Here is a 20824-nt window from a genome sequence, read left to right on the forward strand (position 1 = left end):
AATCCATCTTCCCCCCTCCCTCCTTCCCCCCATCCCCTTTCAATCTTCTCCCTTCCTGAGAGACGCACGTACACTCTGAGCATTTTATTTGAGTGGAAAGTTGAAAGAGAGCAACACACTGGCTGCACCCATCCAGCGCTCCTTGGGGTGCATAGCAAAGTTCTAGGGCAGAGCCTTCCTGCCCGGAGCCCGCGATGCAGCCGCTCTCCGCTACCTGCTCAGCTTCACGCCGCATCTGAAGGTCCGCCCGCCGCGGAGCAGTTGCGTCTCCATCTGGCTGCCAACCCACCCAAGCTTTCTTCTCCTCCACCACCACCACCTTCCCTCCTTCCCCCCTCCTCCTCCTCCTTTCCGTCTTCCCTCTCCACCCCCGCCCCCAATCGCCTCCTCTTTTTCTCACTACAAGCGGTTGCTGATGCTGAAGCCGAGCGTCACTTCGGCTCCCACGGCAGACATGGCGACATTGACAGTGGTCCAGCCGCTCACTCTGGACAGAGGTAAGGGAGCGGCTCGCCCGCCAGGCCACTGCGTCCCCTCTGCCTCCGCCTCTGCCCCTGCCAACTCCCACCGGGACAGCCGGACGCGCTCGGGCAGAGGCAGCAGGGCGAGCGAGGGCGAGCGAAAACGAACGTAGAAGGCGTTCGCGCCGAGAGCAGGATACTTTCTTCCCCTTTCTCTGCCCGCCACGTCCCCACTGCCCCTGCACGCTGCGCCCGCCCGGCCCAGGGATGCCTTCGCCGGGCTCTGGCGCCCCCGCTGCCACTCCCAGCCCCTCGCCGGTCGCCTCCGGGCCGCCGGCTTTGTTGGAGCGGAGGCGCAGGGACCGGTAGGCGCCCGGGGCTCGGGGCTGGAGAGGGGCAGGGAGGAAGCTCGCCGTGCCGGGCGAGGGCGCCTGCAGCCGGAGACCGGGGAAGCCTGGCGAGGGAGCCGCCTGCCAGCCTGCGCGGCCCGGGGGCCCGGGAGGGAGGAAGTTTGTCCCGGCGCGGGAGGACGAAGGTCGGTCGGGCTGCGGGCGCTCAGGCGGCCGCCCGGGGGCGGAGGAGGCGCACCCCGGGGTGGCCTGTGCCGGGGCGCGCGGCGGCCGGGCTGCAGCGGCGAGGAGCTGCCCTCGGCCGAAAGGGCAACGCGGAGCGCGGGCAGCAGTGCCCGGGCTGGGGGCGCAGCCTTCGCTGCAGCGGAGCCCGACTCTCCCCGGCTTCGCGCTCCGAAGGCGGCCGGGGTCTCCTCTGCCCCCGCCGCCCGCAGCGCTCCGGTGGTGGCAACTCAGTTTCTCCTGCCCCAGCCAGCCTCGTTCGTTCTCTCCCCAGCCCGGTGCCAGCGCGGTGTCCGGGCTGCGGAAGGCGCTGGGACGCAGCGCAGGCTGCCTTTGGAGATTCAACTTCTGACCCGCGACCCTGTGCGTCCTGCTCTCTGACTTGAATGGGGAAGCAGTGTTTGCTTCCTCCCAGGACCTCACCAAGCCCAAAGCTAGAATCCTCCGTTTCTCTGGGGGGCCTCTCTGGAGCGCGCGTACGAGGTTATACCTGTCCCTGCGTGTTCAGGTTTCCTTTCTGGCTTCCGACGTCTAGTTATGCGGGCGCTGGCGTCCCACGACGCCTCAGCAGAGGACACCTGCTCGTCCCCGTCCGCAGCAGCCGGATTTAGGACCCTGGGCGGCCATTTGGAAATGGTGTGCTCAGTCGAGGATGATTTAGTCCGATGTGCCTCTAAAAATATTCTTCCTAGCGGATTAAACTGGACTGTGGGGCAAAGCAAAAGAGCATCCTGCTGCGAGTACAATGCAAAAGCCAGTGAACTCAGTGGGGTTTTAATTTGGAGAGGTTGTGGATGACTTTAACGCAATCTGTTGGCGCCAGAACAGATATTATGGAGTGCCCATAGCAATCTTACTTGGGGTAAGAGTTGAAAAATAAAAACAAAAAACAAAAAAAAAAAAAAAAAAAGAAGAAGAAGAAAAAAGTAATAATTTTATGTTGGGAAATGATTTGCAAGCTACTAAATTAGTAACAGTAGAAAAAGAGCTCAGAAATCCATGTTATAATCCATGATTTCACCCCAGTATCATCATCTACACTAAGCAGGATAAATCCATTGCCACTAAGAGCCAAACAGATGGCAAGCTATTAGAAATTATGGATTTCCCACGAATTTCTGTTTTAATGTAATGAGCTCTTATATTGTCCCATTACTAAATCAGCCTTTAAATATCCCAAGTAAAACGACTACATTGGGAGAAAAAACAAACTCCAAGAAAATTGCCTACCTGAGCAATTTTATATATTAGGACTACTAAAAATATTTTACTTTCTGGATTTTACTTTAGCCCTGAGACTCCTGACTCAGTTGTGGAGAGGAAGTGCAATCAGACCTAAATCTGTTCTTAAAGTTTGTTCTTGTTCGCAGACTGTACCTGTCCTTTCCAGTGTGATTAGGTCCATTTAGTAAGTAGCTCAAGAGGCAAAATGAGACTGGATGTAACTGAATAAATTAACCAGCAGCTAACTACAAAGTCTGTAATTTATGGATGATGAGTTATTGGCACCATTGCTGTACATGAAGTCAGTGTGTATAAATATTTTTCCCTCTACCTTATAAAAACATGATTAATTGATTAATTGCATCACTAAACCAATGAAAGAAAGGGTTCTGAAAAATGTTCCTACAAAAAAAAATACAAGTCTGTTTAAAAAGGCAGCCCGATAATACATATCTGGGTCCTATCTGCTTATAACTGTGATACTCACTTTATATGGCTTGGTTAGCATCTCTGGGCATCAGTTTTCCTCTGTGCTCTGTAAGGAATTTGGATTAGATAATTTTAACATAGTGCAGCTTTAACAGTCTATAATTCAATTAGTTGAAATTAGAACTCAGTTTCTGGGTCATCTACTGGAAGATTTTCCAGATTAGGCCCTCTCCCAGGTTGTTTGGGTGCCCTTTGATGTGCCCAGAGGTCACCCACTGATTTGGCCCCATCAAAGCATTTCTCACATGTTGTTGCATCTATCTCCTTATTGAATGGTGCTCCTTGAGGGAAGAGACCATTTCTAAATTCATTTTCATATTCTCAGTGCCTGCCATAGTTCCTGACTCACAGGAGAAGATCAAAAATTAATGTGAACTAAGGACTGCAGTAATTTAAGCAATGTTAAAAGATAGGGATTCAGTCGTGAACCAAGGTCCAGTACATAGATTCGTGAAATTTTGGCCCTGGAAAGATGGCAGGAAGAACACAGGCCAGTGGTTCTTAACCTTTCTTTCCCCCTATGTGCTTGACAGATTCCTGTCAGTAACCATAGCTCACAGAAGCTGTGATTAGTAACCAAGAGGGGTTGGGGCAAGTAGGCAAAGGAGAAGGAAAGAAAATGCTTGACAAAGCCTCCCAAAGGCATGTCAGCAAACCTGAATGCATAAATCCATAATTTGATTTTTTTTTCTAGCATCTTTCCTTTTCAAATGAAAAATGTTGAAGAAGCTATAAGTATTTTCAAGGTTACTCTACTAGTGAGTGGGAGATTTTATGCTAAAATTTAAATCTTCTTGTTTGATGCCCTTCGGCACCATAAACCGATTTATCTGGAATCTTAAGGGCAAAGGTTTTATTTATTTATTTATTTTTATTCTTATGTTAATCCCCATACATTACATCATTAGTTTTAGATGTAGTGTTCCATGATTCATTGTTTGTGCATAACACCCAGTGCTCCATGCAGAATGTGCCCTCCTCAATACCCATTACCAGGCTAACCCATCCTCCCACCCACCAAGGGCAAAGGTTTTAAGCAAAGAAATCAAACCTGTAGATTGAAATTAAGATTTAGTCCTCCCAGAATTCAGAAGATGCCTGAAAGTAATAAGCTCAGAAGTCTGCACCAGCTTCTTGGATCTTGTTTGGGAAGGGAGCCTTTGCCAGGATCAGGCTGGGCCCTGAAAAGATGAACAGAGGGACTTAAGGTTTTCACTGCTCTGTGCATATTCCAAACTCTTTTCAACCTGCCATTAAGACCTCATATTAACCCCGTGCAGGTCTCTCGATGGCTATGGCCGGAGCAGGCCCCTGTTCACTCTGGTCCCAGTCCTTTGGATTCTTCACTTACTCATTGAGTGCCTGGTATAAGCCAGACCCTACTGTGGAAAGGCTAACTGGCTAACAGAGTGGTGAACTAAACAGACATAATTCTAGTCTCCGTGGCAGTTAGAGCCCATGGGGAGAGAGAGGTTAATCCATACACACACATACGCACACACATATACACAAATAATTCACTCATTCAATAAATTCATTCATTGAATGTTATATCATATATATGTGTATATATATGTATATACACACAAGATTTTATATATAATATATAAACAAATATTTTATATATATAAACAGAGTTTCTGCTTTGGTCCTTAAGAGTGTAGTGGGGGAAACAGATAATAAGTAAGGGACTGATTAATTAATTCAACAAATAAGTATTGCGTGCCAGCCTTATGAAAAGCACTATTTTCAGCTTTGTGGCTAATGAGCAAAAGATGTAAAGTTTAATGGCGTTTACACGCTAATGAGTGAGACACAGAACGCATACACGTGCAATTATAAGTGCCAGTGAGAAAAGGTAAGACTGGACCAAGGAGAGGGGCAGGGGCTGCTATTGTCGATGCGATAGTTAAGAAAGGCCCTCCCTCCTGGGTTGATGACATTTGAGAAAAGATCCAAGGGAAATGAGGAAGCAAACTCTGCAGATATCTGGGGGAATGCCCTCTAGAGAAGGATGTCACCTATGCATCTTGGGAACATCAAGGAAGGTCCACATGAAAACGAGAGCACAGGGAAGAGTGGTGGAAAGTGAATGTGTGAAGTCGGTGGCCAGGGATCAGATGATGTAAGTTATGATGAGGATTTTAGATTGGTTGAAAACATGAAGTACTACGAAGACAATAAAAATGATGTGAGGATGGAAAAGAATGGGGAAGGACCTATTTAGATGGTGTTGGTCAAGGAATGGTCCATGAGAAAGCAAAATTTAAACTGAGTTCTGATGTATTAATACAACTTTTAGGAACAGCATTCTGGATAAAGGGAAGAATACACATAAAAGCAACTTGTACGTGTGCAACTTGGCTACCATCCCGTTAATACATCTAGAACCAAACAAATGATCAAAAAGAAAAATTACCAAGAAGTAGTAACACTCCAAATATGCATCCTAGGATAGAAATTTGGTTTTAAGTATACGAAGAAAATTGATAGATCAGCTTTTTCTTCTTATTGCTAGGATAAAATATCATATAATTAGATTTTCAAAGACATACCGAGCACTGTAATTTACACGTCACTATGCATAAATCTGCATGTTGAACCCAAGTGGTCATAATATGAGATATAGTCTTTTTTAGTCTAATATTTCATATTAGACAGTGATGTAGAAAATAGTACCTGTAATTTACCCTTGTGGCAGAGAGAAGAGGCTGATAAGGAGATTAGTGTGGAATCTTCTCTGCCAGAATTTAAAATGGTATAGCAATTCTTCCCTACACGAGAGGTTAGTTTGCCCCGATTATAATCTCTAAAACCGGGAATGACCTTCAGCTAAACTCAAGAGAACAAAGCAGGATGCAATCCATGATACTTAATACTTTCATAACAAAGGACATAGGAATACTTCACTGCATTCAAGACTTCATGGATTTAGGCACTTAAATACAGTAGCTCCAACTCTCCTTCACTTTCCATCTCAAGGTCAGAAAAGATAATACAACCAAATTCTTCAAAATTTTACTTCTCTGTAACTTTAATCAGAATTGCTTTTTTTTTTTTTTTTAAATCAAGGCTTATAAACATATAACACAAAACCAGGTCTTGGAGAAATACGGATAAATAAAACAATTTCTAGGAGTAATTAAAATTGTATCATTTTAAACATTTGAGACTTTGTTGATGACATGATCAGTCTTTTACAATCTATCTGTATTAGGTGCCTACATAAAATAAAACATTGGTATCAGTCATCTAACGTTTCTGTGAGTTAGATGCAACTTGGATAAGTCACAAAAGTATAAGTGGAAATCTTGATTTCTTGGTTTCTGAAAAGAGTAGTAATCTAAGATATTGCTTGAACAATACCTTATTGTTTTCAATATTGCTGTGTTTTCCCTTTTAATAAAATAAAACTTTTAGTCCTTTAAGAATTCTAATATAAAAACAATAGCTTTTATTTTGTGGATTGTAACTTTATGGAAAAAAAATGGGTGCAAAATTGAATGCAAATGAAAATCCCATGGGTGCCACACTTTTCGTGGAATTTGTGATACAATAAAATTTTTCTTTCTTCTCTTTTCACTTTTCAAGGCATGCAGAGCTTATTACTTTATGTATCTCCCAATTCAGGCCTTGGGCAGCCTATAGCTTTCTAATCAACTGTATTTGCCAGTTTTTATAAAATCTGTATTTGCCTGAAAATTGCTTTTGCTCACAGTCCAAAGGGGCTTGCCCCTCCTCTCTCTCCTTGCTATTTCTTTTAACATGAGGAGCAATTGAGGAAGAAGGAAAACAAAAATTAAGTTAGTTCTTCTGTTGTTTCACACATGTATGCCCTGATGGTCAGATGCGGGAGGAAGGAAAAGAGGGATTGACTCTGTCTTATGGCTCTTGTCCTAAAACGTTCTCACAGCAGCAGCCAGGTATGTTTTTGTCTATAAACATTAAGTGCTTTCTTGATTTCTCATGTTTTCTGTGAGCTTCACTACACATTAAAAAAAATATATTTTTATTGAACTTTTTTTTGACAAATCAATATTTGTGTCTTTCATTCCGCACTATATAGTTACAGAACATTTTCCAGGAGTCAGAATTACGCCACGTCCATCTTCTCTTTTTCTTTGATGATGAAAAGCTGCAATAAGAAGGACCCAAATTTTAGAAATCTTTTGATTATTAAAAAAAGGTATTTTGCATTTAATGGGAGTTATATGTACAGTTTTAAGATTGAAAAGAAATCAAGGCATTAATGATAGAGCTTCCAGAAAAAGAAAAATAAATCTGATGTATACCTTCTAGTTTGGTGCGCTAGCTATTAAAGCCCTGAGATATATTTGGTGTGCTCCAGTCATTTATGAAATTAGTGTTTTTGCTTTTGAAGTGCTTCCTCAGGGATCACAACTAGGGCTTAACTAGGACTAGTAAGGAAAAGGAAACATTGAATGGAAAGTATCAAGTGGGAAGCTGTATACTGGGTATTAGGGATGCTATTACAGGTGCGAAGCCAATACCTCTTGGAGAGAATTCTTTTTTTTTTTTTTAAAGATTTATTTATTTATTTATTTGAGAGAGAGAGAGAGAGAGAGAGAGAAACAGCATGAGAGGGGAGAGGGTCAGAGGGAGAAGCAGGCTCCCCGCTGAGCCGGGAGCCCGATGCGGGACTCGATCCCGGGACTCCAGGATCATGACCTGAGCCGAAGGCAGTCGCTTAACCAGCTGAGCCACCCAGGCGCCCGAGAATTCTTATCTTAGTCTTGATATCAGTCTATTAGGATACAGCCTTCATCAGATCAAGGTGCTGGACTTGTTTAGGTAGAGCTCAACCCATTGTCTGGCACAGAGTCGGCACACTCCTCATATTTGCTGATTGAATGAATGAATGAAATTGACTTAGCTCGACTACCTCTCATGGACACATGTAGTGCTTGAAACGAAAAGAGCTTCCAACCTATAATAATGTGAAACAGGTGGCTGCCTCACTTTATCACTTTGCTTCTGTGTGTCTGTGTATGTGTAGCCGACTCCTAAAAGTGGCATGCTCTCCAGGGCCAAGAGAGGGTGTGAGGCGCTGCTGTTGATATCATGGCCTACTTTCATCGTTCACATCCACCTCTATTTTTTTTTTTTTAAGATTTTATTTATTTATTTGACACAGAGAGAGACAGCGAGAGCAGGAACACAAGCAGGGGGAGTGGGAGAGGGAGAAGCAGGCTTCCCGCGGAGTAGGGAGCCCAATGTGGGACTCGATCCCAGGACCCTGGGATCATGACCTGAGCCGAAGGCAGACGCTTAACGACTGAGCCACCCAGGCGCCCTCCACCTGCTATTTTAACTTGTTATTTGAACCATGCAAGCTAATGCCAAAATACAACTGAAAAGGTTTTAAAAAAAAAAGGGTGTGTGTGTGTGTGTGTGCGCGCGTATGTGTGTTTTTGTGTGGAGGGGTCTAGCAGAATTTCCTCCACACACACACACACACACACAAATAAGCTACACTGCTTCATCCCCCTTTTTTTCAACTACAAATGGATGAATGATGAAGCTGTGTCCTGATAAGCAAGTTAAAATGGATTTAATTTGAAATCACTCTGTGTTGGCAAGTGGGAACATACTTTAAAAGTCATATTGATTACACCAATGATTTACTTCTGGGCTAGGTGGTAGACAAGTTGTTTTATGATTTCTACTAACATTATGTGCTAGCTGAATTTGAAGACTGGTCTAATAAAAAAATAAATATGCCCAAACACTACTTGAAAAAAATTATGTTGAATTAAGACTTATTTGATAAATTATACTCAGATAGTTATTTATCTTGGACAGAAAACTGTAGCTCCTTCTTTAAACTGATGGCAATTTCCCTTAGAAACACTGTAGCTATTTCAAGTCCAACTAGTTCTGCTATTTTTGTTTACTTGGCCAGTGTGGTGATAGTTACGACATTTCAGTATGAAATCTGTTTTTTTTTCCCTATGAAATAATTATCTTTAACCAAAAAAGGCTACAATGAAGGGAATCACAAAACAGCAGTACACGTTAAGCCCCCAGTTTAGATGGGGGAGAAAACCATTAAATGCCAGCTGAGTCTATTTAATAGTAATGAGGGAATTGGGAGAATACAGCTGAGAGACTCTTGAAAGTGATCTTTCGAGGAAAGTTGGAGAACAGCGGTAATTGCTGATAGGCAAATATCCTTGATTCCAAAAAGGTGAGAAAAGTGTCTTAGGAAACTATAGTTCAATCTACTTGTTTTTGCTTGCTGACAGAAAAATCTAAGAATATTAATAGAAGAATGGGATTTTGGCGCTTATCTATAAAAGAAAGTGGTGATCACACAGAGCCTACATGAGATCACTAAGAATAGATCTTGTCAAATTTCAGGTGTGTGTTATGACCATACTATACTCATGACATCATAACTTTTAGAGAAGCCTTGTGGAAAATGTAGAAATATATGAAGTGGATGATCATACTCTTGGATTTCTAGTGGTTGAAACACTACTCCAAGGCAGTTTGGTTCTCTGTCCTATTCACCATGGTTACCGATATTTTGGATGAGAGTCGTGGAAGATTTGTATAGATGACATAGAACTAGGCGGGGTTGCAAATGATTAAAGAAACCATATCGGTATTCTAAAATTATACCTGGCTTGAATGGCAGGTTACAGCATAAGAGACAAAATTTAGGGGCAATGAATAAAATATTCATTCATTCATTCATTCATTCATTCATTCATTCATTCATTCACTCACCAGGAAAAAGGAGCCAGCCCTAGCTATTTACTGCTCTCGGTCACACTGCCCAGTGAATACTGCCCCACTGGCCCCACTCAGCCACCTTGAAAACCTCAGAGAGGCCCCGTCATCATGACTCAGTCCTGGGCTGGAATAGGGGTGTATTAAATGGCAAAGATGCATTCCAGAGTCAGCCTCCCTGGTTTTGAATCCCAGCTTTTCCATTTACTAGCTCTGCAACTTCCGAAGTTACCAGACACTTTTGAATCTCTATTTTCTTATCTGTAAAAGGGCAAATGACAAAAATAGCACTGACTTCACAAAATATTGGCTTTGTAGGAGCTAATATGTATGAAGTACTTAGAACAGGTCATCCTATCAACCACTCAACAATGATAATTATTTCTTCCTTGAGTTGTGTAAGTTCTATACTCCCACCCTACTCCCAGGGGCAGAGACAGATAATATTCTTGTCTTCAGGCTATACTAAGAGGCAGAGGCTATTTATTTTTGTATTCTCTAGAAGCAAGATGCATTTAGAGATGCCTAGAGGTCAAAACCAAAAGTTTCCTGTATACATACTTCATTTGCCAACCCACACTCCCCAAATCACTTTTTTCTTGATGCTTGAATAACACTTTTTTCCCCATAATTCTATTGGAGTACTTAGCACACAAGACTGACTTTTTTTTTTTTTACACTGCTGTCATCCTAACAAAATAGGTTATTTATGTTCATCTTTGTGTTCCCATTACCTATCACAGTGCCTGAAAGATAAGTGCTCAGATGTGTGCTGAATAAATTACTGGTTGGTCTTCACATGTTGCATGTGAAGGGAGTAAGACTAGGTAGGTGAGCAGATGACACAAGATGACAGATTTTTACTTAGGAAGAAAATTCTCTACATCTATTCTGCTCAAAATTCAAATGTGTGCCTTCCAGGAATTAGTGAACATCTTACTACTGGATTACTGGAAATGTACAGGCAAAAGTTGAATAACAGATTAGAAAAGCTACAGAGTGACTTTAGGATTCAGTAAAAGTTTAAGACAGGGATTAGAGATTATGTAGATGTTCATTGTTTTTATTTTATTTTATTTGTATGCAGCTATCAAAAGTGTACTAAATTGTTGACTGGGGAAAATATAACCAAGAGCGACTTTTTTTTTTTTTTTTACTCCTTTGTAGTGCTATTTCATTGTTAAGCATCACCGAACAGGGAGAGGCATGTATATGCCAGTCAGGGGTAAGAGCTCCGGATCCAGACGGCTGGGTTCAAGTCCTACCTATCCCTCCCCCTCCCTTGCTATGTCAATTTGGCCTGTTGCTACCTTCTCTGTATTTTAGTTTTCATCTGTAAAATTGAAAATAATATCTCTCTACGTCTTGAGGTTGCTCTAAAAATGAACTGGGAAAACATATGCAAGTGCTCAAAACACTGCCAGGTCCATATAAGTGCTCAATCTTGATTGATTATTTTCCACCTCTTCTCCCCAGGGCATGTGTTTTTCCCAGTGCAATAAATGAAAAGTGTACAAGCTTCAGATTTTGACAGATGGGTATTTGAATTGCAATTCTGCCACTTACTATCTGTGGAAGCTTCAGATATTTCTTATTCTGTCCACACTTTCTTTCTTTCATTCTTAATACAGGAATAATGACACTCACTTTGTATGGTGATTCATTCCTTCGATTCTTCCCTCTCCTAGCCATTCAAGGAAAAGTGAATGAGTCTGCTTTGTGCCTGGTACCAAGTCAAGGGCCAGAGGTAGAGTTTGCAGTCTAGGGAAGATAGACATTAAGCAGATATTTTATGGCAAGATAGTTTAAGTATTGTAACAATGGCTCACGCATTGAGCATTTACTACATTACACTGCATTACCTTACATATACTACTATATAGCCAGGCATTTTGCTTGGATCTCTTCTTGTTTCATTTCAATTGGTCCTCAAAACAAGACTTTGAGGCAGATGCTATTAGTATTTTGAAGATGTGGGAATTGAGGCATAAAGAGGCTAAATAAAGTGATTGAGACTCAGGCTGGTTAATTCTTGAGGCCTTCAGCTTGAGGCCTTATGCTACCCAGAGGGCAAGTGCATAGGTCTGTGATGGGGACTGTAGCAAGCTTTGAGGAATTTGAACTAGTAAGGGACAAAGGATGCAGAGGTGCTTGCAAAGTCTTCAAAAGACAGACAGACAGACAGACAGACGGAAGCCACACCAGGAATGCATGTTATGCTGAGAGAAATGACTTTGTCCAATGCTTACAAAAGGAATGTATACTAATGTTGCTGAAGATTAATTTAAGGAATGTATTTTTAAGGGTCTACCACAATTATTGTAAAATAGCAGGTGTTTAACAAATGGTTGTGCTTATTATTAATTTCTTAGTACCGAAGAGAGAATACCCGTAGATAAAATTACAAGAAAGTACTAGCAACATTCTGTTCCTTCCCATGCTGTGCCTGTGAACCAAAAGATAATGACTGTGGCATTCAGATTACCTTTCAGTGCTCTGTACTGCCCAGCCAAAACTTCTTTATAGACCTAGAATTTTCACAGGCTCTCATAAGGGAGTAATGATAGCATCCCGAATCCCCCTTCCTTACAGTCTTTGCCTCTAAGTGGGATTAGTGAGAGGGATTTGGGAACGTGGCAGAACTCAAATTTCAGGCACACAGAGAAAATTGTGCTCAAAATTAGCTTTCAATGTCTTGAAAACATACTCTACTTACCCATTATTATTAAACACACTCTGCTTACCCATTATTATTAAAGTACATGCGTTGAGGTTTTCGTACAGATTTCAGTGGCCCAAGTAATGCTGCATTTGTCTAGCGTTAAGTGTGGAGGAGATGTTCCACCTAAGTAAAACTTCCAGATAACTGAAGTTTACTCCTTTAGGCCCCAAACTTACTAATTTTTAACCTAAAAGTATAGGATTCATTTACTTTCCTTCTTTGATACAGTGTTTGTTCTCTAGAAAAGGGAATTTTTGTGAAGGAATTGTGGAAGATAAATAAGGCAGTAAAACTTAATACACATTACTGAAGGAATGATGAGATACTTACTTGGATGGCCCAAAGGGAAATTCTGCATCACTCCAGCTTCTCAGACCTACTGTATGTAGTTAGTTGAGGTTGACAGATACATGCCTCTGGATAAATGAAGTATTCTGGATCATGTAGACGTTCATTTCTTCTGATGTCACACACGTTCCCAGTATTGCCAAATCGGCATTCAAATGATAACTCTGAATAGCAGAATATTAAGATGGGCATATGTTCTGGACTGAACGTGTCTCTCCCCTTCCCATTTATATGTTGAAGCCCCGACCCCCAACATGATAGTATTTGGACTTTTGGGAGGTAATTAGATTCAGGTGAGGTCATGAAGGTGGGGGCCCCATGTTGAGATTAATGCCCTTCTAAGAAGAGACCAGAATACTCTCTCAACAGGTGAGTATACACATGCAGAAGGCAGAGGCTGCAAGCCAGGAAGCGAGCTGAAGGAACAGAATGAGGAAATTAGCGGGCACTGTGAACTTCCCAGCCTCCAGAACTGTGAGAAATAAATGCCTGTTTGTTTGTTTATTTATTTATTTATTTGACAGAGACAGAGACAGCGAGAGCGGGAACACAGGCAGGGGGAGTGGAAGAGGGAGAAGCAGGCTTCCCGCCGAGCAGGGAGCCCGATGCGGGACTCGATCCTAGGACCCTGGGATCATGACCTGAGCCGAAGGCAGACGCTTAACGACTGAGCCACCCAGGCGCCCCAAATGCCTGTTTTTTTAAGCCACCTAGTCGATGGTATTCGGTTATAGCCATCTAAGCTAAGACAGTGTGGCAATCATCACATGACCTTGGCCTCAGCTGTCCTCTGTCTTAAATAGTTGAACAAATTAGCCACAGGCAAGATTTGTTGTGCATAGATACACATTAAGGTATGCCTAATTTCCTGCTTACTTTCCTTTTCTCCCCTCTCTGGGTTTAGAAATCTCTGCTTTACATGTGCTAACAAGTTTTCAAAGCTGCTTCTCTTGCATTGCTCTCCATTATTTTCAGAGCTTTAAAAGAAAATATATTTAATTATTCTTTCTTAAAAGTTTCTCTGGGATATTTTCCAAGCGGAGATTTTCTATTTGTAAATTGCATGTTTTCCAAATGTGAAGGAGGTCTAACTAATGAATAATACTTTCCTGCTCTATGATTGATGTAGGCCTTTGCTTATCTTGCTATTATCTTCCTTTTTTTGTTTGTGGTGGTAGCCCTAGGGTTGACAGTATAGCCTTTAATTTAGCACGCTGTCCTTCAAACAATACACTTCAAATTGCTTCTTCCCATCTTTTGTGCTAGTTGTACTTATGCTAGAAACCCATAATTCATTCCTACTAAACCAGGGGTCACAAGCTATAGCCCCCAAACCAGATTTAGCCTGTGAGCTAAGATTATTACTTTGTTTTTACATTTTTAAATGGTTAGAAAACTCCAAAGAAGAATATTTTGACAGGAGAAAATTCTATTAAATTCAAATTTCAGTGTCCATAAGTAAGGTTTGATTGGAACACAGCCATGATCATTCATTTACATATTGTGCATGGCGGTTCTCAGCTACAAAGGCATTCAGAGTCGAGGAGTTGCGACAGACCATTTGGTCTGGAAAGCCCACACTATTGACTGTCTGACTCTTTACAGAAAATGCTTGCTGACCTCTGCTTTTAGAGCATTAGAAAAATAGAGGAGAGAACATATCTTTTCTATTTATCTTCAGTTTAACCGTTTGAGGGTCTTTACCCTCAGCTTTCTGTCTTGCTTGTGCGCCTGTGTCCCAGCTGGTTCTCCCTCCTTGCTCTCTGCCTTCCCCCAAGGGTAGACTGCTGTTGCTTGATTCTTGATACTAGTCTGGCGGTGGGGGACACAGGGGTTTCTCTATGGTCCTGGCCCAGCCTCAGTCTCAGGAAGGCTCTGTGCCTGAGTCCCAAGGATGGGGCTTTCTCAGCGATCCTGCCTCTCTTTGGTCTACAGACTAAAAACTGTGCCTTCATCGTTGGAGGGTCTTAGGTAGGAGTTCACCGCGCCTTCCCTAGTGGTAGGAGATTTCTAATAGTATTGCCATAGGGTCCTGGAACTAGAAGTTTCCGGCCTCCTCCCTCCCCCTTGTGGTAGAGATTTTTTCTTTTACCATCTTCCTGTTGTAATGTGTCTTCACTTCTTGTCCTCATCTTGATCCATTCTTTCTTATGAGTTCCCAGTAAAAGTTTGTGGAAAAAAGCCCGTATTTGCCTGTGCTCACTCCCCCTCTCTGCTTGGAGGAGTGTCCATACCCTTTGTTACTATTGTTTTGCAAGGTTAACTCAATCTGTGTGAGCTGTAATTCCTACTAACCTAGTTGAGTAAGGAATTGTGTTCCCAGTTGGGAAGACAGGGTTTGAAAGCATTTTTACAGCTTAATTTTCGGTACTGATTTGCACATCTGAGCAACTATTTGGTTAGGCAGACTGTCTTTATGTTGTTACTCATATTTCAAATTAAAATCCAATTTAGAGACTAATTTGAGTGACTGTAATATGGCAGACTGAGCTAACACAGAACCTCTCCCATTACAAGCATCAAAATGTGCCAGATAAAATCTAACAATTAAAAAAACTATCTATAGCTTAGATTGCAAGTGAGAAAGCAAGTGATTCCAGGTGCAGAAATGAAAAGGGAAGTGAAGGCTGGAATGACATCTTGGTAGAAGTTGAGGGAGGGGGATGAAAGACATGTCAAGTGGTTCCAGACTTAGAAATTAGCCCCATGGTTGGGGGCAAAGCAGGAACCAGGGGTGAGGTGTTAGATATGCTCTATACCCATACCTTAAACTTCACTAATTAGCTTGGAATCTAAATTTTTGCCACAGAGTTGGTTCAGGAAATGTTCTCTCAAGAAATTTACCTAAATGGGGCGCCTGGGTGGCTCAGTTGGTTAAGCGACTGCCTTCGGCTCAGGTCATGATCCTGGAGTCCCTGGATCGAGTCCTGCATCGGGCTCCCTGCTCTGCAGGGAGTCTGCTCCTCCCTCTGACCCTCCCCCCTCTCATGTGCTTGCTCTCTCTCATTCTCTCTCTCTCAAATAAATAAATAAAATCTTAAAAAAAAAAAGAAATTTACCTAAATGATTGCTAGGCTAGAACAAACCAGAAGAAGTAAAATGAAAGACAGTACTCTTAAGAAACATCTAGCTACACTGGTTTCTCATAGAACAAATAATCCCTGCCAAAGGCGGGCTCACAATTAAACATTAGAAATATATGAGAAGGAGCTAGAACCTTGGATTGAGTCAATATTCATAACAAATCAGTGAGTGAATGAACCCTGCGTTTCCAGCAGAGGGAACAGAAATTCATAGAGAAGGTATGTCTGTAAAACAAAAACAACTTGATGTGGAAAAAATCAGAAAGAGACTATAAAATAAACATATTTATAATTACTTTAAAAATGTATTTTAAAAGAATGGAAACTATAAGGAGATAACCTGACACTGAAAAATTAATAGGTACATTTGAAAAACATTATTGAAAAATATGAGAAAAGAATGCTGAAAGGTTTTTTTAAATAAAATGATATTCAATTATATTTAAGTTCTGAAAAATTTGAAAACTTCAATTTATAAGACCATTTTATAAGAAAAGAATGCTGGGTCCTTGGGTGGCTCAGTCATTAAGCGTCTGCTTTCAGCTCAGGTCATGGTCCCAGGGTCCTGGGATCGAGTCCCACGTCGGGCTCCCTGCTCAGCGGGAAGCCTGCTTCTCCCTCTCCCACTCCCCCTGCTTGTGTCCCCTCTCTCGCTGTGTCTCTCTCTGTCGAATAAATGAATAAAATCTTTAAAAAAAAAAAAAAAGAAAAGAATACTGAAAGGTTTTTTTAAATAAAATTATATTCAATTATATTAAAGTTGTGAAAAATTTGAAAACTTCAATTTATAAGACCATTTGTATTCACTTACATAGCAACATTTTCACTTTATCTGATGTTATAGGCTTGTATTAGAAATTACTGGGGAACCTGAAAGGAATTTATTGTGGGTTAAATATTAAACAAGCCAGGAACTGGGGGGGTGAGCCTTATGTTTGGTTTTGATTTTCTGAGATATTAATCTGGTCATGTCATCCCTTGCATTAAACTCTTCAGTGATTTCCCATTGTCCAACCTTCTTAATATGTTTTATATGTTCTTAATTTTATTAATTGAGCATATGCCAAATATTTATTTGTGTATGACCTTTCCCTTTTACTCCTTATGTCCCAAATGCCTGGAACACAGTCTGGTACATTGCAGGTGTTTAATAAATAGTTGCTGAATGAACAGATAAAGTCAAGGTCTTGGCAATGCTGTTCTCTTTGTGGGAAAGCTCTTCCCATCCTCTTCTTCCCCTTTTCCTGGCAAACTCCTCTATTTGTCAGCGTTCAGGTTTCAGATTCTGCAAGAAATCTTTTCTTGTTCTCTCAGCCTAGTTTAGATCCCTGTTTTATTCTTCCACAGCACCTTATAATGCCCTTTTGTAACGTTACTCAATCATTCACTCAACAAGTAGTTTTTGAGTGCCTGCGATGACCCAACCCCTGGTCTAGGCCCTGGGAATGCAGTAGCAAACACAACAGACCGTCTGAACTCTTGTGAAGTTTATATTCCAGTGTGGTGGGGGTGGGGAGGGCAGGCAAGACCTAAGTAAAGCAGTAAATACATAGTACTTCATTTAATTATAAGTAGTGGGAGGAATCAGGAAGCAAGCTTAGGGGGATGAGAGAGCCAAGGAAGTGGGGGTGGCTCATTTACATAGGGGACCAGGGAGGTCCTCATGCATTAGATGTTTTTTAAAGAGAATCTGTAAGTGAATGAGGCATTGGCCCTGAGGGTAACTAGGGAAAAGTGGACCAGTCAGAGGAAAGAGCAAGGGTAAATGCCTTGAGGGGCGAATGTTCTAAAAGTACTGTAGGACCGCAATGAGGCCCATGTGATTGGAGCAGAGTGAACGAGGGAAAGGGTAGGAGATGAAGTCAGAGAGGGACTTTTTTCTTTTTTTTTTTTTTTAGAAGTGATGTCGTTTTAGTTATTACAGTTACCACTGAGTGGGCTGGGCATGGTGTAGGGAAAAGGGGCATGGTGCAGCTTCTGGTCTTGCAGATGGTTCAAAGGAGCACCAGGTGCTGAAGGTGCAGCAGCCCCAGGACCAGCAGCAAGATGGGTCTGGGCAGCACAGGCCGATTCAGGATGTGGGGTCCGGGCTGGGAGCTGGGTGTCCACCAGTGATTCTAGGGGACCCCAGGACCAGCCCTCCACAAAGCTGGTGGGCCTAGGAACTCCTTTCCTCAGCCTCAGATGGGGTTCGCTCTACTTAAGAGATCCCATTCCCAAGGTCTGGGCATGGCCGTGGTGGTGCCCTTCTGCTTGAGGTGCAGACCTGTGGTCACAGCCTGGGGACTGAGTGGGTCCAGCCCAGCCAACTCAGCAGAAGGTCAGTACCCAGCTCCTTTCCATGCTGCTGGGGCGGTCGCGTAAGGGAGGGCCCCACAGAGTCCATTCCCCACAACTGTGGCTGCTGAGGGCCACGCCACGTTGGCCGCCTCCTGGAAGAGGGCATGGAAGTTTTCGTGGAGATGAGCCAAGCACTGGAGCGAGGCCACTGTGCCCACGGACTGGCTGAGGCTGAGGCTTGGTATTTTAAGGGTTTTGGTTTTCACTCCTAAGATATTAAAGCCACAGGAGGATTTTAGTTTGAATGGGCTCTCTGCTATGTTGACCATAGAGGGTAAAAAGTCTCCAGGGAGATTAGTTAGAAAGTAATTAAAAAAATCCAGATCAGAGATGATGGTGTTTGGGACCTGGGGAGTAATAGGGAAAGCAGTGATAGTTGGTCAACTTCTGGATACATTCGGGACATTTAGCCCACAGGATTTGATGAAAGATTGAATATAGGGTATGAGAGAAACAAAGCAGGTGATGATGATCAGGCCTCTGACCTGAGTATCTGGAAAAAGTGAGCTCAATTTACTGAGATTGGGAAGACTACAGAAGAGCAGAAGGAAGGGGTTATTCCAGGAGGAATATAAATTTGGACATGTTGAGTTATCTATTGGACACACAAATGAAGAGTTTGAGTTGGCAACTGTGTATAAAATTCTGGAACTCAAGGGAAAAGTCCAGGATGGAGATATAAATAGGGGCGTTATTAACATATAGATGGTATTTAAGGCATCTGGAGGATGGAAAGATGAAGACTGTTGACTCAGCTCTGGGCAATTCCAACATTTAAAGGTTGAGAAGATGAGGAAGCACCAACTAGAGAGGAAAACCAAAAGAGAGTGGTGATCAGAGGCCAAGTAAATGTCTTTTAAGAAGATGGCAAGGATTATCTGTGTGAAATACTAACAGGTGAGGTAAGATGTCATTTGGGAATTGACCATCGTGTCTCGTGTGTGTGGAGGTCATTGATGGTCCTGACAACTTGTTGGAATAGCAGGTGAAGGCTTCATTGGAATAGGTACAACAGAGGATGGGAACAGATATTTTAGAGACAGAATGAAGGAGTTTTTGGAGAACTTTTGCTTCCAAAGGGTAGAGAAATCAGAGTAGCTGGAGGAAGATAGAATACTCAACATACTTAAAACTCCTGTGCCTATAAGAATGGTAAGAATTGTAATTTGTGATAACAGTTCTGTCCATCTTGTTGACTTCTTTTTGCCTACTATAATACTTGACCCAAAGCAGAAGCACAATTAAATATTTCTTAAACAAGTACCATTTCAGTTAAAATTATAACCCCGAATTTGTTATCATTTGGAAATATTTTCAATTGACGTTGCTTTTTCTTTTAAATTGGACAAAAATATGTATTTTGACACGTGAAAAAAATGAAGCGATCACAGACAATGATTATTTCATATCTACTCCCCAATTCCCCATCTGACTTAATTATGCAAAGCACCACATACCACCTTTATTTCAGAAAAACCATGCAATGTGACAAATTAATTTGCTAAAAATATTCAGCACAGGTAGCTTTAATTATCTGGAGCAGAGTTTTTCAAATCATGGAAAAAAGAAAGTAAATCTATTTTTCTTCAACAAAGTAGACTTTAAGTTTGGAGAGCATCAGGAAACCATGAAGTCTTTAAGGAGTACCATAGTTGTGTGTGAAAGGTTGATTCATTGCTGAGGGATGGTACACATTTATGTGATGAAACACATGTATTTGATCTGAAGATGGTCAGTTGTCGTTCTATAGATCCTCAGCCTGATATCTGGGAAACTACACAAATGAAGGAAGTCATGAAAGATAAGATGAAACACAGGCTGCAGATAGATAGGGGTGCTTAGCTTTGTTTGATGGATAATCAAGAATGTTTGAAAATTTTAAGCCAGGAAGTGAAATGATCTGAGCTGTGTATTTATTAACTAATGTAAAAATTGGTTGCAAGATTGAAATGTATGGAGAAGATCAATGTTTTACAAACATGACTCTGGAAGATTTCATTGGATGCCCCTTGAAAAAAGTTCCACGGTAAAACAAATGAGGAGATACCAGGTTTCCAAAGCACTGGATTAAACAAATTTAAAGATGTCTTTAAGGTAGCCTATGACATGCTTTGTGAATCTCCAAGTCATATGGGCTAGGCACATCATGGAACTCTTTATTCAAGGAACTCTATTATTCTTTGGAACAGTTTGACAATTTTGGTTTGTATTATCGTTGTGATCTGGATGTCCAAACCTGAACCTGAGGAGGAATTATGGGAACGGAAAAGAAGGAGGAGATGATAATGGGCATGCCTTATTGCCTAATAGGTGGTGAAAATAGGGAAAGGGAAAAGCCAAAAGGGAAACATATTGGTCCATAAAGCTGATGAGTTTAGCTTAGCACTTAATGAGCTTCAAGATGCTGTGGGGACAACCACATACAAGTTAGGGCTTTGACCCTGAAAGAAGTTTCAGAAGCACAGATACCAAATAGTACATCGTGTTGAGAATAATGGGAATGATTAGAGCATGAAGTAGGGATATTGAAGAAATGGTAGCTACAGATTTTTTTTTTTGAAAAAAAAAAAGTGCAGAATAGAGCAAAAGACTAGTTTTAGAAAAGATATGGCAAAAAGTACTTGAAAGTAAGTACTTTTTTTTTTTTTTTTTTTTTTTTTTTTTAGCGTGACTAGCATTATTTCCTGTATTCAGACTGGGATATAAAAAGAAAGCCAATGTAAAAAAATGTTTTTCTGCTCAGCATATTAATTCACCATGGCAGAAAAGTGTGATGCCTCCTTCAGAAATCCTGACATCCTCAGGATACTTGGGCAATCAGTATTTTGT

At 41.7% G+C, this 20824-nt stretch overlaps 1 protein-coding gene across 1 annotated transcript in view; it reads left to right on the forward strand.

Moving 5' to 3' along the window:
- Positions 1 to 415: 415 nt before the first annotated feature.
- LIN7A (lin-7 homolog A, crumbs cell polarity complex component) overlaps positions 416 to 20824 on the forward strand; it is a 113421-nt gene continuing 93012 nt past the window's right edge. Inside the window, exon 1 of the mRNA XM_035002068.1 lies at positions 416 to 497. Coding sequence (XP_034857959.1) covers positions 416 to 497 — 82 coding nt within the window. The remainder of the gene's footprint in view (positions 498 to 20824) is intronic.

This window comes from Mirounga leonina, unplaced genomic scaffold (assembly GCF_011800145.1).
Source record: "Mirounga leonina isolate KUSES-001 unplaced genomic scaffold, KU_Mleo_1.0 Mir_126, whole genome shotgun sequence".
Lineage (NCBI taxonomy): Eukaryota > Metazoa > Chordata > Mammalia > Carnivora > Phocidae > Mirounga > Mirounga leonina.